Here is a 19,243-nt window from a genome sequence, read left to right on the forward strand (position 1 = left end):
GATAATTAAATAAGTAAAATATTAAATTAACATTTTATATTAAGTCACAGTTCATTCTTCCTGATAAAGTGATCATAAAATAAAATTAACGCTGAATCCTAATTTTTAGTTTCGTTTTTATAAAACAATATCTAAATTCTTTCTGTTCACTTTTCACTTTTTTAAAAAAACTAATGTAATTTAGTCATTTTTATTAAAAAAATTTAAAATGAATCTAAGATTTTTTTTTTCAAAATTAACATTAAGATTATGTTAATTATATCACTAAAACAAACCCTTCTTGTTAACTACTTTAATTTTGATGGAAAATCTTTTACTTATGTTAAAAAATTTAACAAAAAAATCAAATTGTATCAATTGTTTATAAATAAGACCAAATTGTATTAATTTTTACAAATCTAGATGAAACTGAGATTAAAAAAACTGAAAAATTAACTTGACAATTTTAAACAAAAACAAAACCAAATGAGTAATTAAATATTTCTTTAAACAGTGTATTGACAGGTATCTTGTTTTGGTAAAAAAAGAAGGAATTTCAGTTTTCTATCGAACCATTGACAGCCTCTGAAGTGATGGTATTGTAGTAAAAGTGAAACATTTCCAATTTTGCGAAATTTTGTTGTACTTGACCTTGTATGACAAAAAGGATTGATGCCTTGCATAGAAAATATAAAATATCTCTTATTCCCTGTCGCATTGGGCCACAAAAAGAAGGAACAATTAATTGAATGATTGCTCCTTATCCTACAACTGCATTGAAATGCACTAAAACGTATGAAAATAAAATGTAATTGGCCTAATAAGTACCTAAGTTTTGAAAGAGTGTATATTCATGCAAAAAGCACCACAACCACTGATATTTATGAAACTCTACCGTCCAGGCTTAAATGACAATTAAAGTGAGTTAGATACTCTTTATCTTGAATTGGACTATAATGATCGGTGCGCAACATGTCTGGATGAATATTTACTTTCAATGTCACGACTTATCCAAAATGCTTCGATTCTTAAATTGAAATTTTTCTCTAAAAGTCTAAAGTAATTCAATTATAAAAAAAATGTTTGTTATATCGAAATTAAATATACTTATAGAATTTAAAAGAATCAAAATTATTAATTTATTTTTTAATGATCATTAGTGTCAACATTAATCACCCATCATTAATCGTTATCGTATTAATTACACTTTAACTTTGTTCAACTGTTATCGTGCTGCTGTGTAATTCTCTTGCGTACTCCGACCGATCGATTCATATGACTTTAGTCGTAATAATACCTTATCGTTCAGTTCTCATATTATAGTAACATATACCATTTTAGTGGTCATGGTGATAGACCAAATTAATGCCTTCTCTCATCATCAATCATGCTTCTCCTTTCAATAAGTATGAGTGATTGGAATAATCACATGCAGTACTTCCTTAGCTTGTTGCTTAAACCAAAAGAGCCACAATCATGTTTGATTCCCCTTCACGTTATGCTATTGTGGGACATGCCCATGCAAATCCCCTTATGATGGAATCCACATCAAAATAAGATCAGTCCAACTTTTCTGACCAATGAGAAGCTACAAAATAGGATAGCTGCTTCTGCTAAAAGTTTCTTAAATAAGTTGTTTCCATCTCATTATTGAAAACTATGAACCAAACACTGCCATTCCAGTTGCCAAAGATATGATAGGATGAAATTGTGGGTAGCATATGTAAGTCTATTTCTGCATTAAAGACACTGATTTAGTGTTTGTTAAACAGTGATCATGATCGTGTGAAACACTCTAGAGCATAGATGCTTTTCTGGCTTGTCTATTGTCGTTTCCGATAAGGTAAAGGGTCATATTCATGGCTGTTAAAAGGGAACTTCGTCAACAATGTTTTGTTTATTTTGAAATATAGTGTAATAGAACAATGACTTTGATTAACTCATGACTAATGTTTTGTTTTTCTACTTTTGCTTTGTTCGGGTTTGTCTTGTTTTTTCATTTAGTATTTTCTTTTTCTATTTTAGATCGATCCTATCTGTCAACATACAAAGCTATACGTAACCAAGCTGAAAATCAAATGTAATTGAAAGACGATTTTTCAAAATTTTAATATATTATAAAAGCTTAAAAGTTTTATGCGGCTTACCTGCGTCACTTTTAACTCCTAGTTTTAATGCATGTAATATTTATTCAATTATTTGTAATAGTTATATTTGTGATATGAAAAGATATATATAGTGACATTTTGAAGTTATAATTAATATGCAACATAGATCAAGAACAGATAAAAAATATATAAGAATTGTATAAATGAATATTTATAATTTTAAAACTATTGATGTAAATATACATTTATATTTCAAACCAATTTAAAATGTTGCCAAAAGTGTTATGGTGTGTAATATTTTTTTTATCACATTATAACAGTGTTTTCTAATATATATATATATATATATATATATATATATATATATATATATATATATATATATATATATATATATATATATATATATATAACAATTAAAAAGATACGATCTTTTACTATTGACAATATTTCAAAAAATGTTGTCTATATAACGTTAAAATTAATACCAAAAATGAAAAATAAGACTTAAAAGGGTAATGTAAAGAATTTTTTTCTCGGCAATTAAGAACAGAGTTGAGTCAGCAGTAATAACTATTATTGTGCAGTGAAACATCAGTGACAAACGTGTAATTGTTTTCAATCTTAAAATTCAAACCACGACAATATATTATTAAATGTATGAGTTTCTTATTAAAAGTATTTTCGTTTATCTTAAAATAAGAAGAAATAAAAGAAATGGAACCTGAATTCAACTCATATAAAATATTGATATTATCTTTAATTATTCAAAATTTTAAAATAAAAAATTTGACGAGTTTTATCTTTATAGTGTTTAATTCTTTTCATTTTTATTTTATGTAAAACTTAGATTTATATACTCATAACATTTTTATACAACATAATTGGAAAAATGTTAAATAATATGCAGATATAATAAATCTAACCTCATACCAACTTAAGATGCTTCACCCTCCTATAATAGTAAAAAATATATACTTCATACCAACTTAAGATGCTTCACCCTTCTATAATACTAAAAAAAACGACATACCACCCACAATTATATTAATATTGCTGTTTTCGAGGAAGGGCATGCAAAATTAGCATTCTGGTGCAATATTTAAAAAAAAATCGAAATACGTAAATTTGAAAAAAGAAATTAAAATATAGATAAGTTGTGTCATCTTTTGAAATTAGAATGACACGTTATTAGTGTGCTTTAAACTAAAATCGTATTAATGTAAAACAGCTTTGGTTTAATATATTTTAAATTTAATAAAAATTATGTTAAAGTAACTTATTTTATTATTAAATCTCCTTAAATCTATTTCCTCGTTCTCTTCAATTTTTTTCACCTAAGTGAACACGTTCTAAATGTCTCTTTGTACAAAATTTTCATTTTCGAATGGTAATTTGGCACGTTCACTAAACAGTTAAACTTTTGGCAGTTGATGAAAGAAACAATAACTTCACAGTCAAGTGCATCGCATGAATGTTTTAGGGAAAAGATAATTATAATAATATACACAATATTTTCACTTTCTTCACCTTTATCTTTTTTTTCTTCTTACATCACTCCAAGTCAAACATTTTTTTTTCTTTTGTCTTTCTGCTTTTTTTACTTTCCACCTACATCCCATATGTGCAGTAATCATATTCCAAATAATACAAAGAGAAAGAAATGGAAGGAACATTCAACAAATTTAAACATAAACTTTAATAGTTTTAATTTAAGGCATGATCTCTAACCTACCCACTCTTTTTAACTATAATAAACTTTTATTATAAAATATCAATGGGATTGAAGTTTTTAAATGGCTGAAAGACGAAATAATTAATTAAGTTATGTACTATTTTAAAAATTTAAAAATGATTGATATATAAAATGGTTTATATTATTAATAAAATATTTAATTGATTTTTAACATAGAATCTAAATTGATTTTTAACTTAATTATCAATATTTTAACTATTTATTATCAATAATTCAAAAATCATTTGTAATTAAATTAAAAAAATTAAAGTTTTGAAATTGCTGAAAGATAATTTCAGCGACAGATAACAAAAACAAGTATTAGTGTAATAAATGTAGATCTTTCTCGTGTATATGTTCTTCGTTAGTAGTATACCTTGTATGTTATTGAGATAAATGGATTTATAAAATGATTTGAAGCATGTTAATGAGATTAAAAAGGAGAGACATAAATGAGTGTGAAGTGGAAGATTAGCCTATGAGTAGATTGGATAGTTTGAGTTGAAGTAGGTGATAGAAGTTTGAATTGATTGGGAATGGCATGGGTAGGGTATAGAGACATTTATATATTCCTGGTTTCACTAATTTACGTGAATGTGATTTAATGCCAATCCCCTGCAACACAGTTTCCATAGGTTCAAGCCTTTCATCTAAACATAATAAATACTCTCAAAACTTTTCTTGCTTCTTGCTTCTTGTTGTTAACCAGACAGAACAATATTGGATACATTTCCCCAAAAAAACCTTATTAGTCTTTGATTTGGTTTAGCACATTTGACTTCTGTACCATTCATAGATGAGAGAGAAGAGAAACCCACACACAACAGCTGTATAAAACCAATCAATTCACACTCATAGGTGTAGTGTAGAGTAGAGGTCATTCCATTTTCCTAAGTTCTAATCATATATTTAACTCGGAAACTTTAATAATTAACAACTTCATATACATCACCCTTCATCTTCTTTTTCCATATAAAAATAAGGTTTATATAAACAGACATACCAACTTAGGAGTGTTGTCTAAGCAACTTGATTTTGTCTAGTAAAGTAAAGTAATTACATTGACTTTCATCCTACTTAAAAAAATACCAAACACATAGATTAATGGACTCTGCTTTAAGCATGAGAAAAAAAAAAATGAATTATAATCACAAAATCGATAATGTTTACATTCATTTAGTAGATTTTAAATTTAATTCGATTTTCAACCTCGGTTACCATACATTAAAAATATTGTTTATTTTGAAACATAAAATTCTATCACAATTTTATTTTTAAAAAATATCTTAGAAAATAAAAAGAATAAATACTTCAAGATCTCAGCTTTGCACTTTACAAAAGGCCTCACAATTATTAATATCATGTTGAATTTGTTTCCGGAATATGATTGTATGTTCCCGAGGTTATTCCTGAGGTTGTCTTGCATTCCGGAGTCCTCTATCCGGAAAGGTTATGGTCGTATCAATCACGTATTCCTTTTATTCTTCAGTTTCTGGTATGTAAATTTGTACGATTACAGCTTGTATGGCATGGGTCAATTACACCTATGAAAGATGAATTCTTCTGACACTTACAGGAAACTAAATATTGATGACCAGAAAGGTGTGTTGACTTTGACATTTTTCATTTTAAAATCCCTTTATTTGCCCTTTATGGTTTAGCTAACAATCTGTAACTGTAATATTTTGATTAGGCCGGTCGACCTTCTCATGCATGTTTGGAGTCAAAATATTCAATTTCTACCACGATTCCATCTTTTTCGTAAACTTACTCCGAGAATATGATTACCCATTCAGTAGAGTGAGAAAATTTTCTTACCTCGTAACCACGATGCTCCGCCTCAAATCCTGCCTCGGGTGCTCCAAATACGGCGGCGCTATCGCAACCAAGGCAACAAAAGAGGGATAAAGGACAATGGAATATGTACCGTATGGTCGGATGGCTAATACGATTGTAGGACGGACTGAAAATTAGGAAATGGTTTATCCATATGACGTCACTTAACTAAACGATAAAGCCGGAAAAAGGTAAAAATGTACAATCATAGTTAGAAGACAAATTTTATTACAAGGATTAAGGTAAATGATAATTAGAGGTATTGAGTTTAGATTAGGTCACAAATAAAGCTTTGTTAATCTCAAATTTATGCTGAAAATTATAAATATCGGTCAAAAATAAGAGGTAAGTGTTCGTATTTATTACACATTTATTATTGCACTCAAATTACCGTACGGGTCATCACTGACTTTGACATCATCGAAAAATCTTTGACAGGTACACCTCTAAACGGTAAACAAGAAATTGGAACAACAACTAAACAAAGACTAAAAAACATTATGTAAGATTTAAGTGACTTGATTCCATAACCGAAACATAATCCATGTGAATAAAAACGGAGGGAGAAAGGAGAAAGACATACAAGACACGAGGTGAAGGGGAAAGAGAGAAAAATAATTAAAATTTAATTTCAAAACCTCACACATTTCATAGGGGTGCAGGTCTATATCCGAGGGTTGCAGAAAGCAATTTCCTTATTAATATTAATTAATAACCTTGGTGAAAAATATTAATATTATTGGTATTTCTTTTACGAGGTGGAAATATAAATTTGTTGCAAGTTGTTAGTGTGTGAAAGTTGGTGGTTTACAGTAAGGATGGGTAATGAGTCAAATTGGACCCCACACACTCTCCTCCGTCAAGACTGTTCTGCATGATAATGGGTCCCACTCCTCCAAACTTTAACGTCACGCTTTTATGAGTCGACACTCGGAGTGGTTCACCTGTGCTCGGGTCCACCGCAGAGTAGAATAATCCCATCGATCCTAACCTCACATCGCATTTTTATTTTCATCACCATTCCTTAGTTCCCAATTTTCTTTCTCAAATAATATCCTTTTTAAAATTAACCAATTAAATTTAAAATCACTTTATTTATCGATATAAACTTTTCAAAAAAACTGAATTCTGACATTATTTTAAGATATAAAAAACAAGTTAAAATTCAGTTTGGAGAAACGAATTCTAACCTAATTTTTCACTCCATCTAAAAATAAAAATATTAATTTAATAAATCATTAATAAAATAAACAGTAATGATAAAGTAGGTTTATTTTTATTTATTATTAGGCTTACTAGAAATAAATTTAATTACAAATGTTTAATTTATGAAACTAATTAATAGAAATAAAAATATTATATCAAAATAGTAATTTTAAAATAATGTAAAATTATGTGTTAAATATTTAAATACATTGTGAGAGTAGTTCAAAAAATGGAAAAAATTAATAAAAATAATAATACATTGTTATTTGAAGGCAGAAGAACATTGCGAAGATTTATGCTGATTCAAAAGTACAACATTCATCAGATGTGCCAAACCAATTATTTATTTTCCTCCCACCTCTTATATATAAAATATTTCAATCGATATTATTTCCTTAAAAACCATTTAATAACTAAAAGTATATATGAATGGCTAAAACATTCTACATTCATAATTAAAGTTATCAATAATGTATTAAGATTTGAATTTGAACTGGTTCTGAAATTTATTTAGAAATGAAATTAGCAATTTATCAAAATAGTTTGATTCTGAGATACATGAAACACTCTCACGAAACATGAATAAAGACAGAACATCATTATGACTAATCACATAACACAAAAGAGGACACAAGGATTAACCGCTAATCTCATACCCTGTATAATTATTTGCTTCCTTTATCATACATTCACTGCAACTGGCTTTGCCCATGAAAATGACAACACAGATAGTACTTCCGGCAGGTTGGAGGCACATGGAAACAAGATCCCACAATATTCACTTCCCTCCTTTGCAATTAATTCGCATACAAGTGTTTGAGCTAAACTTAAAAATCTTAATCCACTAGATTAGATCATAATCAACATTTACATGCAATCCAAAATAGTAATCCACAATTATACAAGATCAAAAGAAGAATGCATGGGAAGTGAATTTGATGTAAGCTTAAAATGCCTTTCCTTTGGTTTCACTCTTAACAAAATGCCCTACAAAGTCTATCCACCTTCCACGTGATTCACCGTAACAGGCAATCCTGCTGCTGATGACATTATTTAATTTATGTAGAAAAAAAAAGAGAATTTGTATGTGCCCATTATACAGTAGACTGGTATATTTATACAGGTATATACACCACCCAAGTTGTGCTTCCAAACAAATCTCAATAACTCAGTGAGGTTATTGAGAATTTTGTATATACATTTTTCTTTTCCTTGTTTCCTAGATTCTCTGCCAAAACAAACAACAACATCTGCTTCCTCCAGAGGGAGGCTTCCACCATCCCTTCCCTCCCTCTGTATCCACCTTCACGGGTTGCTAAAAAACAATGTGTCTTCATTCTTCACTCTCAAAAGTTATACATCACCATACACCATAGATACCTCTTATTCCTAAACAGCAAACTCTCACACACACCCTTTAGCGTTTTTATTTTGAGTTTCCGAGGTCGCAACATGGCCTGCACCGAAAACAGACAGCCGAAGGTTTCTGTTTTCCTCTGTTTCTCATTTGTGTACGTGGTCGCGGTTTTGTTTAGTTGTGAACGGGTTTCGGGGCAAACGTCTGCTGTTTTTGCCTGCGATGTTGCCAAGAACCCGGCTTTGGCTGGTTACGGATTCTGTGACAAGTCACTCTCGGTGGAGGACAGGGTCGCGGACTTGGTGAAGAGGTTGACATTGCGAGATAAAATCGGAAACTTGGTGAATTCTGCTGTTAACGTGAGTAGGCTTGGGATTCCCAAGTACGAATGGTGGTCTGAGGCGCTTCATGGAGTGTCCAACATTGGACCTGGGACTCGCTTTTCCAGTGTCGTGCCCGGTGCCACCAGTTTTCCCATGCCCATTCTCACTGCAGCTTCTTTCAACTCTTCTCTGTTTGAAGCCATCGGAAGAGTGAGTGCGATTTGAACTCTTTCTCTCTGTCATGCTTTGTGGTCAGGTTTTTCCTTTGTTGGGTGGATCACAATTCACAACGGTCCCTCAAAAAATGGGAAAGGGTGGTTTCTTTCCTTTTTTACTGAATGAGGACATCAAAAGTCTTTAACTTTAATCTCCAAGTTGGTTGTTATCACAGAATTTGAGGGAGTTTGGTGAGGTTTTGAATGTCATTGTATGGGTTCAGAGTCTTTAAAATTGTGGCATTGTGGGGACTTCTCTATTGCTTTCATAATGCTGTACACTGTACGTAAGTGATTCAGCTGTTCTTAATTTTTTTGTTTTTTGTTAATATGCAGTTATTTAGAGTTGTTTGTAGCAGAAAGGTTGAAGCTATCCTTAATTGATCAGGAGAAGTAGATGGATGGGTAGTAGTGGTTACATTGTTTTTTTTTCAGTCACGACTTTTAGGTATTAACATCTGATTAACCGATACAATAATGAATGAAGCAGAAATTTATGGTGAAACTGTAGATATTTATGTGTCCCCTTTTTCTAGCTCGCGTGTTGAAAAACTAATGTGAATGACAGAGAGGGTTTGATGTTGATTGTTTGCCAAGGATATAGTTTAAACATTGATCACTCCCTCTATTTTCAATTGTGATAGCCCATTTAAATGGGAAAGGATTAAATTGCTTTAAATAATCAAAATGTATCATAAGCTATATTTGGATGCAAGGTTATTTGTTGTGACTTATCAGTGATGTTTAAGATTAACTGTTCTCATTCCAGGTAGTTTCAACTGAAGCCAGAGCAATGTACAATGTGGGGCTAGCCGGTTTGACTTATTGGTCGCCAAACATAAACATATTCAGAGATCCGAGATGGGGAAGAGGACAGGAGACACCGGGGGAAGACCCTTTGCTAAGTAGTAAATATGCATCAGGATACGTGAAAGGTCTTCAACAAACCGATGATGGAGACTCCAACAAGCTCAAGGTTGCTGCTTGTTGCAAACACTATACAGCCTATGATTTGGATAACTGGAAAGGTGTTCAGCGTTACACCTTCAATGCTGTGGTAATCTACTGCATACATTGATTCAAAACTCAACGTTCATGTGATTTAAATCCAGAACAATCATTTTGTCACCCCTTCTTTTATGTTGAATTTGTTAGGTGACACAACAAGATTTGGATGACACTTTCCAACCACCGTTTAAGAGCTGTGTGATAGACGGGAATGTTGCCAGTGTCATGTGTTCCTACAACCAGGTTAATGGAAAACCAACCTGCGCAGACCCTGACCTTCTCAAGGGGATTATCCGGGGCAAATGGAAATTAAACGGGTATCTTTAATTCCTTAATCTTGTAATTTACGTAAGGTAAATTGATTATGTTTGTTAATGTGGTTTTTAATGTGATATGAGTATGTGGTATGTTCAGATATATAGTATCGGACTGTGATTCCGTAGAAGTTCTTTTCAAAGACCAGCACTACACCAAAACTCCTGAAGAAGCTGCAGCCCAAACTATTCTTGCAGGTCAGAAAACATGAAAAGACTCTGGAGCATCAATAAATCGTGATAGCCATTTGCAGAAATTATGCAAGATACCTGTTTGCTTATGTTAATTTTGATTTCACAGGGTTGGATTTGAACTGTGGAGATTATCTTGGCAAATATACAGAAGGTGCAGTGAACCAAGGGCTTGTGGATGAAGCGGCCATTAACAATGCTGTCTCCAACAACTTCGCCACATTGATGCGTCTTGGTTTCTTTGATGGTGATCCAAGCAAGCAACCTTATGGAAACCTTGGTCCGAAGGATGTATGCACTTCAGAGAACCGGGAGCTGGCCCGTGAAGCTGCAAGGCAAGGAATTGTGTTGCTTAAAAATAGTGCAGGTTCTTTGCCTCTCAATGCCAAAGCCATTAAATCATTGGGAGTGATAGGGCCTAATGCTAATGCTACTAGAGTCATGATTGGAAACTATGAAGGTATACAAAATTCAATCCCTTATGATACCCTCATGGATATAAAGTTGGTAACTGCCAAATTTGGCAAACCTATTGACTGAGAGTTGAACACTTTTTTATCTTTACCTCGTGCTTAACATGGGATTTGATGAGTTACTGAAATTTTGCAGGCATTCCTTGTAGCTATATATCACCCTTGCAAGCCCTGACAGCGTTAGTTCCTACGAGCTATGCTCCTGGATGTGCAAACGTGCAATGTGCGAATGCGGAGTTGGATGATGCCACACAAATAGCAGCATCTGCAGATGCAACTGTGATCATAGTGGGTGCAAGTCTGGCTATAGAGGCCGAGAGTCTTGACAGAATCAACATTCTTCTTCCAGGACAGCAACAACTTCTAGTGAGTCAAGTTGCAAATGCATCCAAGGGACCTGTGATTCTTGTCATCATGTCTGGTGGGGGAATGGATGTGTCTTTTGCTAAATCTAATGATAAAATCACAAGCATCCTATGGGTTGGCTACCCTGGCGAAGCTGGTGGAGCTGCCATAGCAGACGTGATTTTTGGGTTTTATAATCCAAGTAAGTCGTTATTCAAAGTTCTCTCTTGAATAAAAAAAATTCAATCCTATGATGTTGCAACTTTGACCCCGGAGTATGATTTCCTGATGCAGGTGGAAGGCTTCCCATGACATGGTATCCTCAATCATATGTAAACAAGGTACCAATGACAAACATGAACATGAGGGCAGATCCTGCAACAGGTTACCCTGGTAGAACATATAGATTTTACAAAGGGGAAACTGTTTTCTCCTTTGGAGATGGAATAAGTTTCTCAAATATTGATCACAACATAGTTAAGGCACCACAGTTGGTGTCTGTTCCTCTAGCAGAGGATCATGAATGTCGTTCATCAGAATGCATGTCACTTGATGTTGCTGATGAACATTGCCAAAACTTGGCCTTTGATATCCACCTTGGGGTGAAGAACATGGGGCAAAGAAGCAGTAACCATGTAGTTTTATTGTTCTTTACTCCTCCTGATGTGCATAATGCTCCTCAGAAACACTTGTTGGGTTTTGAGAAAGTACACTTACCAGGAAAATCAGAAGCACAGGTTAGGTTCAAGGTAGATGTTTGCAAGGATTTGAGTGTGGTTGATGAGCTTGGCAACAGGAAAGTTCCACTGGGACAACATCTGCTTCATGTGGGAAACTTGAAGCATCCATTTATTGTGAGGGTTTGAAACAAGTCTTCAAATCCTCTCCACTGTTTTTTTTCCCTTTTCCTCGTTGGTTTCCTTGAAAAGATTTCTTCGAGGGGATCAGAAATAAGTCATACGTAACTGTAACAAAATTCTCAGATTTGTATTGTCATATTCAAATCACAAATTGAAAAAAAACCAAAATCAAGTTTTCATTAGAGTCCTCGTTATATGATTTAATCATGCAAAACTTAGTTTTGTCTTATAATTAGTTCTTTTACCCATGCAGATCACGTATTATATACATGTTTTTAATTTTAAATTATCAAATACATTTGTAAAGCCGATTATCATTTTTATACTCTCATTAACTCATTCTCGTAAAAGTTATTATTCAATGCAGCTTGGATCCTCTCGGCACCGAAAAAGTCTTGGACTAAGAGGAGGCCCAAGTTGACAATTTCGTAAAGTGTGATGAGAGTTACCACCCTAACTGCTTTCTACGACTCTTTAGATTTTTTTTTTTTTTATTCCAAAAATATCCTAGGTTAAACTTTTTTAACTTTTATCTTTTAATTTTATTTATCTTTTTTAAAACTTTAATTTTGCAGCATCTGTCACCTCCACCTCCTCACTTTTCTTTTTCTCTAATTACAGAGAAACCTTATCCCTCACTTTCTCTCTTCCTCTCTTCTTCACACAAAGAGTCTCCACCCCCTTACTTTTTCTCTTCCTCTTTTCTTTGCACACAGAGAGCCCCCACCCCCACCTCCTCCCTCTTTCTCTTCGTTTATTTTTCTCTTACACTTTTTTGTGGTTAAAACTTTCTTCTTTTTGTTCTTTTTGTATATGTGCTCGGTAAACAGATGTATGTGGTGTACTGTGTAAGAGGAAAAAGAGAAATACGAAGGCTTGAACGAATGTGGGAAATCCGTTCAGCCTTCAACGGATCTTGAGATCCGTCCACGGATGTCGATATCGGTTGAAGGTTGAACTGATTTCAGGCCTTCGCGTTTCAACTCTTTTTTTAATTCTTTTTTGTTTTTAGTTTTATTAATATTTTTTGTAGATTTTAATTTCTGAACATTATAAATGTTTATTTATATAGATTTTACATAATTTAATAATTTTTGTAATATTTTTTATATATAAAAAATTGTTAAAAAATAAAAGAAATTTCAACAGAAAAGTGAGAGAATGGAGTTGCAGAACAAAATAGGAATGGAGAGGTGCAGGAGTGTGATGGTGGAGGGAGTAACCCTCAACTCCGATAGTTAAAGTTTTCATGCGCATACCACATTCGCTTAATCATTAATAAGTTAAGATTAGACAAAGATGACTCTAATGGGAAAATTACATTAATCAAGGACCTATTTAATCATGGGGCCAACGCATACTTGGGCTTGTTCAAGGCCCATCATTAGCAAGGAAGTTCGCTCAAGAATAGTATAAACATAGCATAATTACATAGGTGAGTTTGGTTTCAATTCATTCATAAGCCGAAGTGGAAGGGAAATGTTCTTGTTTTACATTCAATGCAACCACTTTTAAGGGTAAAATATAGTAATTTAAAAAAGTAAAGTTTAGTATTCTGTGCAGTAAGATATTTGGCAATCTTCACTAAATATCTAAGAACTATTTTTGTAAGAAACACATTAAACTCATAGGAATAACCAATATCTTAAACTTGTGAAGAGAAATGGGGGTTGAAGGAGAAAACAAACGTATGCTAAATAAATTAGATTGTTCATTAAAGAATAATTATATCTGATAATGTGTATCCATAATACACCCCTGCATTATGCAAAATGCAGGTCACCCTGAATTTAGTTTTTATTCCTGTGATCTTTATTAGAACTGTCTCTTTAAAATGAGTCACTTGACTATTATAATTATTATTTAGAAGGCGAACACTATACATTAGCTAGGTCTTGAAAAAAGTTAAAAGGAAATTATAGGCATTCGAAATATCTAAATAAGATAGCAGCAGCAGCATTATTAATTTCACATTGGAATAAGCATACACAGATAAATAAACCTGACACTACAACAAAAATTAGGGCTACTAACCACTTCTGAAAAGCCTTGTTCAAGCGGTATTCCTTTATTACAAGAGGAAGAAGCACATAAAAGAAGAGAAAATTGAGAAAATAGAAGGCATAAACACTGCTTAACTGGTGGAAGGAATCCTATACTTGTAAAGTGCAGCAATGAGACCTTCAATGTATTGATTGTGAAGTTCTGCAGAACTGAAAACCTTCCCCATCTCCTTTGCATTCTTCCTTAAACTACTTCCCTCTTCATCCACGATTGCAAACCTCAATGTCTTGGCCACAGAGTCCCCAGTAAAGGACCCATCTTTCTCGCTCCTTGGCACCTCAATGGCCACCTTCTTTTCCTCTAGCACCCTTGAAAACAGGGCTTGGTCAAGCAAATAAGGTAAGGTCACAAGCACATGCCCAAAATGAAGTTTTTCAATCACAGAACCAGAACCACAGTGACTCATGCATCCCCCAATTGCTCCATGAGCCAAGATCTTAAGCTGGGGTGCCCAACCCTTCCAAACAATCCCACGATCCTTCGTTCTCTCCTCAAACCCTTCTGGCAACTCGAGCACCCCCTCTTTCAGGTTCTTCAGAGCCCAAAAGAAAGGCAACCCAGAAAGCTCAATGCCATTGGCCAACTCAGTGAGGTCTTCCTGACTCAGCTTCAACTCGCTCCCAAATCCAATGTACACCACTGAAGAGGACTCTTTTCCGTCCACCCAGTCCTTGATTGTGACCCAGTCAGGGTTTTTATCTTCCTCTTCAACATCTCTTATCTGCATCGATGGTGGAAGCAACCCCACTGGAACCACAGGGACCTTGTAGTTATCGGCAAGATAATCTAACCACTCTCCCTCAAGCTCTCTGGAGGTTCTGAGAAGAAACAAGTCACAGCTGGAATATGCTTTGTTGAGATCAAAGTTAGCCTTTTCCCCTGTCTCCTCGTCTTTGTTACGTTTCAATGCTCTGAGGAACTCATAAGGCCTGAGACGAAGTGTTGTGGGGAAAGGAAGCCAAGTGGGAGGGCCACATATGGTTTCAATGGAGAAATCCTTCATTTTGTCCTTTGGTGGATCAAAGAAGACTTTGTTGTAAGCTGGAGTTATGTTGTAATGCGCACAGGAAATGTTGAGGCTTTTAGCTATTGGGATTACCCAAGCAGCTGCAAAGTCGTAGAATAGCCAATCAGGCTTGGAAGTTTTGAGCACCTCAGCAACTTGGAGACCCTCATAAGCCTTCTTGAGGAAACAGTTCTTTCCTGGGGGAAGTTCCATGGTGCTCTCAACACCTTCTGGAAGATGCTCTACTTGTGGCAATGATAGTCTCACCAATGTAATGAATGGTTGTAAGTTTTTGGGAGCTTTGGGCATGCGATCAATGTTTTTGGGACTGTTTATGAAGGTTACATGATGACCCTTCTGAGCAAGAATCTTGGCCACCTCAAAGTAAGGATATATATGACCCATGGCCAGCCACGGGAGCATGGCTATGTGAAGAGGCTTCTCGATTTTGCCATTGCCATTGCCATTTGCATGAGCTGAAACTGTACCAGCAGAATCCATCAGCAAGTAAAGTGTGTATGATATCTTTGTTACAAGTAATCAGTTGCCAAGGGAGAGGATGATATCTTTGTGTTTTACACAGAGAAACCAACCAGTTATATTAAGTCTTCAGTTTGTTTTCATCTGAGATCATAGAAAAGTAAACATGTCTTGGACCACCTGCCTGTAATATAATATTATTATGGGTTCACGTCCTCTGCAGTTCAACTTTTAAGCTGCAGCAATCGTAACCTTTAAACAGCAAATATTATTTATAAAAAAACAATGAATAATTTTGATTCAATCTGTTAAGGCCGTTGGATCAAAGTGCACTAGGTTGCACTTTAGTTGTAAAACTGCAGAGCAGACCATCCATGTCCATAAGCTATTTGTAAAACCAAAGAAAAGCATGTTACGAGGTCCTCGAGGCTGTTATTTTATTTCCATTAATCAAATACAAGGCACATGTTTGTCTATTTTCTTCTTATATTAACAACATAATTTTATTATGATAATTACTACAACATAAATATTATTAAGTATAAAATTATTTTATAGAAAGTAATTATAACGTTTACAGTTTTGTTATAGGTGATTTTTTTATATTAAAAAAATTAGTTAAAAAGAAATTACATATACTAAAAAAGTAATTGAAAAAAAATGATTTATTAATATTATTGATTTTATTCTATATCAGAGAAATAAAAACAGAAAAGATAAATAAACAAGTAAAAATAAAATTAAATGTTTGGAATGTTATACATAATGTTATGTAATATGAGAATTTTATGGTAAGAAGCAACTGTGAAATATTATGACTGACTTTTATTACAACTTTCTTCTCCATTGAAAAAAAAAAATCTTTCTTAAATTACTTGAATAAAAGTTTGTTTTACTTTGAATAGTATGGAAAGGATAAAATTTTGTAACGAGCAGACAATCCGCACCGTAGCTATAAATCACATGTGTCAAATTATTTAAATACCATTATAAAAGACAGCTGTGGAACGAGGTCCTCGCGTCTCTTATTTTATTTAACCCGTGCAAGTTTATTGAAATAAAAATTTATAGAATATTTATATGAATATATTTTAGGGTTAAATATATTTTTTTTAAAATTTTAATGAAAATTAGAATTAGTATTTTTTTTAATTTTGATTCAATTTAATTCTTTAATTTTAAAAGATTTAATTTTTTTACTAAAAATATATTAATTCTATATTCCTATATTAAATTAATAAAATTTATGTGACAATTATTAGAATAATGATAATAATAATTAAAATAATAAAAAATAAAAAAATATGATAAGTTTGTTTATAACAATATAAATTGTTTTTAAATATTTTTGTCTATAATGATTTAGTGTAAAATAATATGTTGAGTTTATAATAAGTATATGTGTGTTAAAGAGTATTGTTTATAATAGTGATTACGTTTTTTATATATAAATAAATAATTATAATAATTGAATAAATTTAATTATTTTTTTATAGAAACAGAAAAGGATCAATTTAAATTGTTATTAAATAGATTATATATACACTTTTTGAAATTAATATTAACATTTATAATTTAAAGTTCTCTCACTTAAGGAATTAGTTATTAGAACTACTTAAAATAATTTGAATCTTTTTTTTGGTTTTATTATATAAACAATTATACATAGGTGGCTACATGTGCATACAAGACTATAATAGATGATGTATACACTTTTTGAAATTGTTATTGATATTTATAATTTTAAATTCTCTTGCTTAAGGAAATTAGTTTTGCTACATCAATTAGAAAGTGACTATACTGCATACAAGATTATGAATATAAGTCTAATTTTAGAAAATGATTTACTTTAATTTTTATTTTTAACATAAATATATGAAGGGTTTTTTTCTTTGAAATTTACAAGACAATTCTAAATCAAATCAATTATTTTCAATGTACATATTTTGTTATCAATATTTTTACTTCTAATGATAATAGTAGAAATGATAGGCTAGTCCAAACCATTCATTTGCAACTATGTTTTATTACAAAGATAATTTATGTGATCAATGTTTATTAGAAGTATTATAGGCACACATATTTGCAATTTAACCTCAACATTTATTCAAAAACTTTGATATCAACTATTTATTTTTATTTAATTAGAAAAATGTGTTTGAAAAATTTTAATTTTTTTTATGCAATTTGTAATTCAAAACTTTATAAATTTTTTTGTTTCGAGGTCAAAGTTCTTTGTCATTTAAATCTTGTGAGTTCAAACATTTATCTTTATCTTCTTTACTCTGGGTCAAGATAAGACGCTATCGGCAGAAGATACTCCTATGCAGTTACAACAATCAATACATAATAAATGTAAATCATCTACCTTATTATTTCAAATCTATATTTATAATTTTTGGAATGAACTTTTGATTAACAAGAGTTTAATCTTGACCCAATTGCTTGTAATCCTGTTTTGTTATAAGTTAATGATTATTTGTGTTAATCTTATATTGAAGTAATCGTTCGGTTGATCAAGCAAAATTGTACAATCCAAAAAATGTGTATGATCGTACAATCATACTATTAAGAAAATCTCACGTTACACACACTGATATTTCCCTGAAAGTGAGTTTGTTATTCATTGATAATTGAAGGGCTTTAAATAGTCGTGATACTTACAAATAAAATCAATCTGAAAATAAAATATCAACTATCCTAAAAATAAAATTTGCTTAATCTATTATAAAATAATATTGTACTTAGATAAATCGAAAATCATAACTATGTATCCCTAGTTTATCTCTATCGAATCAAACTAAATATTACTAGACCTAAAAAACAAATAAAATAATATTTAAACAAAATTATTAATAAAACCCTAAAATTTAAGTTTATCCGAACAAACTTCCTCATAAACTTAAATTTTTCCTTCCTTCATTCGGCTTTCCATGTGCATCATCCCAGACTGGGTTTGTTTCTTTCAATCAGATTTGAGTTGGAGTTATCCAAGCTCTTACTAGTCATATCTTGTTTCAAACATTTTCTCTCCAAGATTTTCAGTTCGAGTTGATACAACCGATTCTTCTTTGCTGTTAAACGACCATGCTTATCCTTTAAATACAATACCTGATTTCTCATAAAAACTGAATTACCTTTTTCAATTATCTAACTCGTGCTTAAAATATTGCTCTTCAGCTCCGAAACATAGTAAACATCCCTAATATCTCCAACTTGTCCATTCTTTTGCATATGTCGAATTGTTTCACGCCCTTTCACAGCCACCTTGGAGTCATCTCCGAAAGACATAAATTTGACTTCCACACATATGATTGTGTGGAAATCTCATTAGCCTTCATCTCTTCTTCATCTTCTTCTTCCCTATTTTTATCTGGTTCAAGAACGCTAGATGTTTTCTCTTTCTTTTTAAGAGCCATCTATTTCAGATCCTGAAGTTTAACCCTCTATTTATTCATAATTTCATTAGCTTCATTAAGAAGTCTTCGTATCCGCTAAATCTCTTAATCTTTGTATTTGAGTTCCTTTTTCACGTTTGTCGTACCTCTTATCGAGATCACTTCATCCATTATTGAGACTGAATTTTCCACGTACATTGTATCCGAGCTCAGAAGATTCGTCTACTCCTTTGTCTCTACCTTGCAATACTTTGCAATATGGCCTGCCTTACCACAATTGTAGCACTGGCTTGATCTATGCTCGTTTGCATAGTGGTCATACTTGCCACACTTAAAACACTCCA

General features: G+C 32.3%; 2 protein-coding genes across 2 annotated transcripts; one reads left to right on the plus strand and one right to left on the minus strand.

Annotated features, from left to right (window-relative positions):
• Positions 1-8,003: 8,003 nt before the first annotated feature.
• Positions 8,004-12,133, plus strand: LOC108323436 (beta-xylosidase/alpha-L-arabinofuranosidase 1). Its single transcript, XM_017555895.2, has 7 exons — positions 8,004-8,754; positions 9,529-9,816; positions 9,915-10,084; positions 10,182-10,279; positions 10,383-10,733; positions 10,883-11,293; positions 11,386-12,133. Exons 1-7 carry the CDS (start codon positions 8,317-8,319, stop codon positions 11,955-11,957), a joined length of 2,328 nt encoding a protein of 775 aa, XP_017411384.1. The 5' UTR covers positions 8,004-8,316; the 3' UTR covers positions 11,958-12,133.
• Positions 12,134-13,883: 1,750 nt separating this feature from the next.
• Positions 13,884-15,647, minus strand: LOC108323428 (soyasaponin III rhamnosyltransferase). The gene has a single exon (XM_017555884.2). It carries the CDS (start codon positions 15,520-15,522, stop codon positions 14,086-14,088), a length of 1,437 nt encoding a protein of 478 aa, XP_017411373.1. The 5' UTR covers positions 15,523-15,647; the 3' UTR covers positions 13,884-14,085.
• Positions 15,648-19,243: the final 3,596 nt, after the last annotated feature.

Source organism: Vigna angularis, chromosome 6 (assembly GCF_016808095.1).
Source record: "Vigna angularis cultivar LongXiaoDou No.4 chromosome 6, ASM1680809v1, whole genome shotgun sequence".
Taxonomy (NCBI): Eukaryota; Viridiplantae; Streptophyta; class Magnoliopsida; order Fabales; family Fabaceae; genus Vigna; species Vigna angularis.